Below are 8,934 nucleotides of genomic sequence, written 5' to 3' on the forward strand. Positions count from 1 at the left end.
CATCAGTGAGTCAGACAAACAAGGATTCTAACGAGCCTCCATTGTTAGGAGAGTGAGAACAATTTGCAAGCAATCCAGCTTACATCACATCTCAGCTTCAAAAGCTCAACTCCACACTCTCTATTTCTGAATTGAGAAAGCTCCTCGGATGAGAAGCGAAACGTCTTCAGCTACAGAATAGAAGTCCAGTTGTTTTTGTTTTTTAACTTTTTTTTTAATTTACCATGGCCTGGATGACTGAGAATCTACACCAGCAAATATAAGTAATATATTTAATATATATAAATAAAGCTGCTGAATGAAGATGCAGCAGCAGTTTGCTGTAGCTACAATTTATTTTTTAAGCCAAGAAGCTCTTTTAAGTGTGCAAGTTCTCCTAAGAGTTGTTAAATATACATTTATTTAAGTTAATCATATTATTTTTATATTTTGTTAAATTAAAAAACACATTTGGGCTGAAAATGAAAAATCGATCTCCGTCAGCCGCCCTGGTTTCTGAAGATCAGCATCGGCTGGTCTGTTGAGCTCGTTAGATGTGGACGTAATGAACACTGATCCGATCGGTCAGAACCGGGTCCGGGTCCAGGTCCAGGTCCAGGTCCAGGTCCAGGTCCAGGTCCAGGTCCAGGTCCAGGTCTGTGTTGCGAGGAGCTGCTGGTTACAGCTTCGTCTTTCCGGACTGAACCGCTGCAGCTCCTTCAGGTTTGGTGCTGCTTGTGTCCAAACCAGCCGGGCTCAGGTCTGGGCTTGACTGGACCGATCCAGAACCCGCTGATGAAAAACATCTCCACAGCATGATGCTGCCACCGCCGTGCTTCACTGTGGGGACGGTGCTCAGCATCATGAGAGGCAGATTTGTTCCAGACAGGCTGGATAAAAAGTTAAATCTTTTCAGTCCAGTTTTTTATTTTTCCTCCATGAAGCTGATCTCTGTGAGCTCCGGGTCGTCCTGTGGACAGGTGGACATGTCCTCCATCTTCTGGCTCCAGCAGGGTCATGTTTCTCTGATGAACGTCCTCCTTGTCCACCCCCTGAGTTTTGGTGGACGACCGTCTCCTCTGTCTCCGAACATTTAATGGAGCTCTGTGGGACGTTCAGGGTTGACCTGCGTGGACAGTTCCTTGGTCTTCATGATGTCCCTTTGGTGTCGGCTACACTCACACTAGCCGTTAGCTCATCAGTTGGGTCAGAGTTAAACTCTTTTCAGAGAGCCATGTACAACAGGTAAGATATTAATTACTCATCACCTTCTCACAGAACCCCACTTTGTGTCTAAATCAGGGATTTTTTTAACCTTTGACCCCAAAAAACAACAAATATCTTCAGCTGAAGGACGTGAACGTTGCTAAAACTGATTAAATAACAACATAATCACGTTTTAGTCTGCTTTTTAAAATGTGTAATTATTGTTTTTATCTTTTGGAACAATTATAGTGAAAATGTTAGAAGAAATTACTTTTAAATTTAGACTTCTGGAGGTTTTCTTTGGACTCTTAATTTGGTGTTTGTGGCCCACAGTGGGGTCCAGACCCCTACTTTGAGAAACACTGGTCTGAATTCTCCCTTTAATTCTGACTTTCCTCCATTTTGAATGTAAATACCTTCAAATATTGTTCACAATATTGATTCAAAACGTTTTCATAATAATTAAAAATAGGGTTTGTGTTCAAATAATTCACGCTGGAAGGAGCTGGGTATAAAATAAAACCCTACCACAGGGAGTTATTTATTTATTTCTGGAAAAAATGTTTATTAAATGAAGAAAATAAATGAATGAACACCACGGAGTCTTTATGAACATGAAAGTGGTGAAAATGCCGCCGGTCTCAGAATCGTCACCAGGAGGAAACGAGCAGCGTCTTCCCGTCGAGGCAGATGAACACAAATCCTTTTCTTACACATCATTTCTAAAATAAACCACTCAGTTTGTAAATTCAGACCTTTTTCTGTTACCAACAGGCTGCTTTTGTATCTAAAGATCTTTAAAAATGCTGAAAATGTTTTTAACGATGATAAAAAGTACACCAAACCCGCCTCATACAAAATACACCAACTTTACGTCTAAATCATATAAAACTCGACTTTCTTTAATATTACCATCTTTTATTTGGTCTTCTTTAAATATTTTTTTGTAATTAGTGTTTATTTAAACAATGAAAACATGCTTGGAAGAATTCTTATTTACACAGATATAAATGTTTCATCCGGAGGAGTCGAGAATTTGCTAAACCTACGAATGATGTTGATCGTTTTAATGTTATTTTTCTTTAATAAGACACAGAATAAACACGATAAATGAAACAAACTCAAACAGAAAGCCGGCCTGTTTTCAGACACGCGTTCGGGCGAACTTTCAGTCTCTCCGCAGGTTATTCAGACGCTCCTCCAGGTCGGCGTCGGCGTCGGCCAGGGCGGCCTGCGGCTCCTCCTTCTTCCCCCCCGCCACCGACAGGCTGCCCCCGGTGCTCGGGAGGTCTGAAACGCACAGAAACAAGCGAGGTCAGGGCGGCGCGAGGCGCTGCGGGGATAATTCTGCTGCGGTTGTTGTTTCTTACTCGACAGCTCGTCGGACAGATTGAGGCCAAGCTCGTCCAGCACCTGGGACACGATGGCGTCGCTGCAGGAGAAGCACAAACAAATCATTTACTTTTATATCCTCTGGTTTTCTCTGCTGCTCCACACCTCCTTCAATCAGAAATTAGCCAAAACGTACGGGAGTTTTCAAAGTAAAAGCATCAAAACTCTTTAATTTGCATAATTTATTTGACATATATTTGTTTTTTTTTAAAGTAAACTTTGCAAAATATGAAATCAAACATAAAAAGGTCCTTAAACTTTATCAGTTTGAAAGAGTTAATCCAGCAGTTATAAATATATTGATGCAATTCTGAAATGTGGGTCCAAACTCAACGTTAGAAAATAATCTGATTCATGGACTTCTTGTAAACGACTCGTCTCGGTGTTTTGTTTGTGAAGGGCTAAATGTTACCTTTCCTCCTCATCATCTTCGTCCCCCATCGCGTCGTCAATGGCGTCGTTCATCATCTCCTCCTTCATGTCCATGAGCTCGCTCTGTCGCTCAAACTCCATCATGATCTTCTGAATCTGCGGCAGTTTCAGCTGCAGGAATGGAAACCGTCTCGTCAGACACAGGAAGCCGACACACACACACACACACACACACACACACACACACACACACACACACCTGTCTGTTCATGGTGGCCATGGCTTTGGTGACTCCTTTCATGGCCTGCGCCATGCTGTTGTTGGACTTCAGCGTCTGGATCTTCAGGCTGACCGCCTGGATGTTGGCCTTCATCATGATGAACTTCTTCACGTAGCGCCGCGTGCGAACCAGATCTTTGGCCATGATCTTCACCGCGTCCTGCGGAGACCGAAAACAAAACCAAACGCCGTCAACGTTCTTCTTCAGCCACGGCGCCACGAGCTCCGCCTCCTCCTCCGCCTCACCATCTGTCCCTGTTTGGCCATTTTCTTGATGTCGGCAATGATCTTCTTCTCCTGCTGCTCCAGCTTCATTCGCTCCCGGTCCAGTTCTCTCATGGCTCTGTTGAGCGCTCTCTGGTTCTGCCTCAGCATCTCCTCCGGAGTCTTCCTCTTCCCGAACAGAAACTCCATCTGGTTAAAGAAAAACAAAACGTAGAAAAATATAAATATGGAACCTTTATGGCGTCTGAAGAGGTCAAAAGAAAAAGAAGAAGGGGAACATGATATGAAGAACTTTGTTCTGCACAAATCTTTAACCTCTGAGGACCTGCTGTCCACACATGTGGACATCACATGTCCTTATCTTTCCTTCAGGTCAGTCAGGTCCAAACAGCAAAGACAAATTAAAAATGCACAAACGTTCGGGTCTTAGGAGGTTAAAAATACAAACTTTTGCCCTTCAGAAATGCACTGAAATCTCCTAAAACTCCCTTTATTCTCATTCAAATCTGTTTTGTCTTCTTATGCTACTGTGAGCTTTTAGCTATTGTTCTGCTACTTTTAGCTTATAGCTAGCCTTTTGCTATTGTTTCAGCATTCAGCCTCAAAATATTTTCACCACTTTTAGCTTCTAACTAACATTTTGATACTTGTAGCTTCAAGTTAGCCTTTGATATTTTTAGCTAGCATTTGGGTGTTTTAGCTTTTAGCTTCCTGTTGTTACTTTTTAACGAGTGTTTAAGCTTTTAAAAAGCCGCCTGCTTCTTTCGGATTTTAACTAGCACTTAGCTACTTTAACATTTAGCCAGTTTTAGCTACTGTTCTGCTTCTTTTTTAGCTTTAATGGAGCCGTTTCAGCTTCTTCCGTTAAAAAACAAAACTAATCTCTCCAGATTTTGTAACTTCAGAAACAACAAACCAACTTAGAGCAAGAAGCATTTAAACAACAAAAGGCATCTTAAATTAATAAAATTTATTCTCCTACAATAACAGCTCTAATGTTAATTGAACCTTTTTTTGAAACACTGAAGCTAAAATTAATTCTTTAAGTGAAATAAGAGGAAAGTGCTGAGTCACTCAACGCCAGACTGATGACATACTTTAAAATCTTTAGGTTTTCTGTGATTTCACACACAGCGTCCTATAAATACTTTAAACATCCGTCAGTTTTTATTTAACAAGGAAAAAGCTCAAGATATTTAATGTTAAACACCAAGATCAAGTTCAAAATTAAAACACAGATGAGTTTATTTTTGTGCACTTTAGACCCTCAGTGATTTAAGTTTACAAACATATTTAAACTGCACTAATTAGTCTAATCATAAATCAGAAGGAATTATTCAAAATTTAAAACTAAGCTAATTAAATAACTTATTTTATTAAAAAAGTCTCTTATACTTTGGTTTGCAGCTCCTGTTTTTTTTTTTTTTTTTAATATACCCTTTTCTGTTTCCCATCACAGTAACAATAAATCTTTTTAAGATATTTAAAGGGTTTAGATTTAGTGGTAATATTTGATAAAAATAAAAAGAATAAATCTGATTATTAAAACGGAGCGTTAGAGTTTATTTACAGTCAGCTTCATGTATGAAGGCAGGTATTTTCTATTCACTTTAATAATAATAAAAAAAGATGATGATGATGACTGAGAAGTTACCTGCTTTAAATCACATTTAACTAATTTCTGACACTGTCCCCAACCCTATTATTTATAATCACAAAACATTATTTATTTATTCAATATAAATCCATCAGGTTTAAAAATATCCTTAAAGTCTTATGACAAGAATGAATGTCACAGCCTGGGTTTTGACTTTAAATGACTAAATCTGTTACTCAAACATCATAATTAGATGTTTTACTGTCCAATACTTATATTTTATTTAATATATTTAGGAAGTAGTAAAATAAATGAGGGGATTTCCACCTGAACCTTTTAAAAAGTTAACCAGTCCCCCCCGTAAGGTCACATTAAACTGATATTTAACATTATCCTTACCCTTCTTTTATCTGTATTACTCAGCAGTTAGTTATGTGACCAAAGGCCTGAGGTCTAATTTCACCTCCGTTTGGTTCGGTTCGGTTCTTCTCCTCTCTGAACCCGTGACAGCTGCCCCACGGACCGAACCCAGTCGGTACACTCACCGTAAACTACACTCGTCGGCGGGGGGACAGAAAAACCCAGAAGAACCGCGGAGTTCGGGGCGTCTTCTTCAAAAAAACTCGATCCGTAAAATAAAAAAGGGCTGTTTGTTTTCCTCACAGCACTTCCGCATTGAGACTGTTGCGCTTCCGGTAAGTGACGTAGCCGCGTACGCCCAAGAAGACGTCAACTTTGCCATTACGTCATTGCGTCACGTTACCAAGAAACCGGAATACACAGCGTAGACTTTCAAAAATAAAATAGTAACTATTTTCTTAACAGGTGTAAATTAAATATTTTTTAAAATACTAATTTATAATGTTTATGTCAAAATGTTAAATCAACAGTACAAACTCTGATTTAAAATTGTATTAGTTGTATTAGAAATTGTCACTGTCAATTTAAGAAGTAAAAAATATTTTTAATGGTTTTTAAATATCTTACTGCGTCTGAAAGTTTTTTTTTATTTTTTGTTTGGTTACTGTTCATCTAGTCTTTGTATTTTTACCATGTATATATGTCTATTAAAACTAGAAAATCTTCTAGTTTATGATGATTTTCATGGATATTTTTGTTGATCTGACATTTCTTTAAAAATCGAGTTACAGAATTGAGTTATTACCTTATATACTGATGCACTTATACTTTAATTAATTAAGTTCTTTCATTAAAAAAAATCTATTAAATTTCTAACTTCACTGTTTTTCCATTAAAACTACACAATAAACTTTTATTTTTAAAAGGAAAACCTCTAGACATCCGGTCAGAAAACGCGCTGCTTGATTTTTGCCTATTTGCGCATGCGCAGCAGAGTAAACGCAACAAACGTGCTTCTGCCATTGATCTTAATGTTGAACATAGGGAGAAACATGAGAATTTAACTTATCGTGAGGGATTGTTTGTAAAATATCCTAAATCGGGGATTCATTTGTGGATTAACGAACATTTCAGGCAAGTTTTACTGAGACGGATTGATTGGTTTTGGACATTTTAAAATGTGGGTCTATCAGCACAAGTTCCATCTTGTTTGCTGTAGAAACCTGCAGACACTGGTGTCCACCTCCAGAGCTTCTTATCATTTCACAGCCCGTCTCCTGAGTTCAGAGGACAGAAACGTGGACTCTCATGTGAGGAGACGCCTCAGAAAGTCGTTGAGTCCAAAACAGAAGTCTGAAGGAATGCAGGACTTCAGGAGGTCATCCCAGAGTCAGTCCTCCAAGATCAAGACTTCATTGCTGCAGAATCAGAGGAAGGGAGAAGTCTCCGGAATCTCATCTGAACTCAGGAAACTCTGTCTGGAAGATTTCCCTGAAGACAGGGAGAGGCAGGTGAGACCAAAGACAGCGCTGGACTCCAAAAAAGAGACGCATGAGGTGGTTTTTGGCGTGGCTCCTTGTCTCCTGGCTCTCACTCAGGGTCGAAGGAAGGCCTACGGACTGTTTGTGAAAGATGGCGAGACCTCTCAGAGGGCGTCTGTGGTGAAGGCGTGCGAGGAGGCTCATCGACGAGGAGTCCAAATCTGCCGGGTCAGCAAGAGAGATCTGGACAAGATGTCCTCCGGAGGAGTCCACCAAGGAGTTTGTCTACAAGCGAGTCCGCTGAGCTTTCTTACTGTGGACTCTGAACCTAAACGGGCCTCCGGGGTCCCTCTGTGGCTGGTCCTGGAGAGAATCCAGGACCCGATGAATCTCGGTGCCATCCTGCGCTCCGCCTACTTCCTCGGTGTGGACGGGGTCATCAGCAGCCTTCACCACAGCTGTCCTCTGTCTCCTGTGGTCAGCAAGGCCAGCTCGGGCGTCATGGAGGTGATGAAGGTGTACGGGCACGAAAACCTGGAGGATCTGCTGAAGCTGAGGGCGGCGCAGGGCTGGCAGGTGGTCGGGACGGTCGGAGCAGAGACGGAGGACTTCCACGTTCCTGTTGTCCCGTGTTCAGACTTTCACATGTCCAAACCCACGATGCTGTTGATGGGTGGCGAGGGGGAGGGGCTGTCCCATAAGCTGCTGTCTCTGTGCCAAACTCTGCTCACCATCTCAGCTGGAAGGGACCTGTCTCCGGGCATCGAGTCCCTGAACGTCTCTGTGGCCACAGGCATCCTGCTGCACTCTCTGCTGCACGAGAGGAACTCGCCCAGATGTTCATCGCAGCAAAGAGCTGGGAATAAGACTCCGTGAAACCACATCTGGACGTGCATAAAGTTTAATGTTTCACTGTGAAAAGATAAGGCTGATGGTATTCTGCTTTTCATTAAAACCTTTAAAGAGACGGAGCAAAGTACACGTATCTTCTTCCTTTGTGTCCAAAAACTAACAAATAAAAGCCCAGCATTCCCTGAAGAAATGCATATCACCCACCACCTTCCGTTTTAGAGGTTTAAACTTAGATCTTCTAAGTTTACAGACATTTTGGTCAAACCTTGTAAAATGTTGTGCTCAATCAGTTAGTGTTGGAATATGTTGGGGATGAGTTTCAGCTACTACCACACCAAACTTGAGCTCAGTATCTGTAAAATTCACCAAATTACAGCCTTATTGTGGTTGTTAAGGTTGATTAATTGTGGCAGCCATCTTAAAGTTAATCTGATGTCTTATCATTACTTTCTACAAGTTTCACTAAAACCTGTCCTGTTGGTAATGATATATTTTGCTATTAACTTGGATCCAAAAGGTAGATGTACATCCAATAATTACTTTCTGCACTGAAGCACCCTGTTTGCTACTTTTGTCCTGTCTCTCCATAAAAAAACATGCAAATTAAACATCAAAACGTGCCTCTCATTCAGGAATAGCGTGCTATGACTTTAGGTTAACTAATGAGCAAGCCCAACCCTGTTTAAACCTCTGTAGTTTATATATAGATCACAGCAGAAACTCCATTTAAAATTTAAGCAAGCCACAGAAAGTTAGAATTTACTTGTCTGAACTGGTACTTTGATATCTTCAATGGTTTTTACACAATCACAGATTTTTCCACAGGATGTGCAGCTGACAGTTGATGATGCCACACTAACCTGTTTCCGATTATTTGCCAACAAACTCCTCTTATTTCTGCAAATTGTTCTGGTACACACACAAAACTTTGGCATTTTTCTCTTCTTTCTCCCAGTGTGTCTCTGACTGACTAAATTGTGATTTTTCTTTTTACTTAAATCTCCCCAGAATGAAGAGAATTCACACCAAAGCTTCCTTGGAGTTTACTTTTACTATAGCTTTCTTTTTCTTCAAAACTGAAAATGAGGGAGTCTTTTTTTTATCTTGTCATATCTCCTACATAAAGCATTGTAGAAACAAAAATGTGCACATTGGACCAAAGATCCGACTCAGTTTTCAAACAACGACTGT

General features: G+C 40.5%; 2 protein-coding genes across 3 annotated transcripts; one reads left to right on the plus strand and one right to left on the minus strand.

The window, feature by feature from the left end:
* Positions 1 to 1,721: 1,721 nt before the first annotated feature.
* Positions 1,722 to 5,750, minus strand: chmp2a (charged multivesicular body protein 2A). 2 transcript variants are annotated; one of them, XM_017436497.3, is made up of 6 exons: positions 5,596 to 5,750; positions 3,475 to 3,642; positions 3,209 to 3,388; positions 2,990 to 3,120; positions 2,556 to 2,617; positions 2,354 to 2,475 (listed from the first exon to the last, which is right to left on the minus strand). In XM_017436497.3, exons 2-6 carry the CDS (start codon positions 3,640 to 3,642, stop codon positions 2,354 to 2,356), a joined length of 663 nt encoding a protein of 220 aa, XP_017291986.1. In that variant the 5' UTR covers positions 5,596 to 5,750. The 2 variants fall into 2 exon arrangements, with proteins under 2 accessions (XP_037836994.1, XP_017291986.1); XM_037981066.1 differs by lacking the exon at positions 5,596 to 5,750 and having other exon boundaries at positions 1,722 to 2,475.
* Positions 5,751 to 6,377: 627 nt separating this feature from the next.
* Positions 6,378 to 8,291, plus strand: mrm1 (mitochondrial rRNA methyltransferase 1 homolog (S. cerevisiae)). The gene has a single exon (XM_017436506.3). The coding sequence runs from the start codon at positions 6,589 to 6,591 to the stop codon at positions 7,765 to 7,767; it is 1,179 nt and encodes a 392-aa protein (XP_017291995.1). The 5' UTR covers positions 6,378 to 6,588; the 3' UTR covers positions 7,768 to 8,291.
* Positions 8,292 to 8,934: the final 643 nt, after the last annotated feature.

Source organism: Kryptolebias marmoratus, linkage group LG17 (assembly GCF_001649575.2).
Source record: "Kryptolebias marmoratus isolate JLee-2015 linkage group LG17, ASM164957v2, whole genome shotgun sequence".
Taxonomy (NCBI): Eukaryota; Metazoa; Chordata; class Actinopteri; order Cyprinodontiformes; family Rivulidae; genus Kryptolebias; species Kryptolebias marmoratus.

Coding starts and splice junctions, on each gene's coding strand:
- mrm1 (XM_017436506.3), top strand. CDS start 6,589: ATGTGGGTCTATCAGCACAAGTTCCATCTTGTTTGCTGTAGAAACCTG.
- chmp2a (XM_037981066.1), bottom strand. CDS start 3,642: ATGGAGTTTCTGTTCGGGAAGAGGAAGACTCCGGAGGAGATGCTGAGG. Junction 3,121..3,208: donor TGGCCACCATGAACAGACAG/GTGTGTGTGTGT, acceptor CCATTCCTGCAG/CTGAAACTGCCGCAGATTCA. Junction 2,476..2,555: donor TCTGTCCGACGAGCTGTCGA/GTAAGAAACAAC, acceptor TGTGCGTTTCAG/ACCTCCCGAGCACCGGGGGC.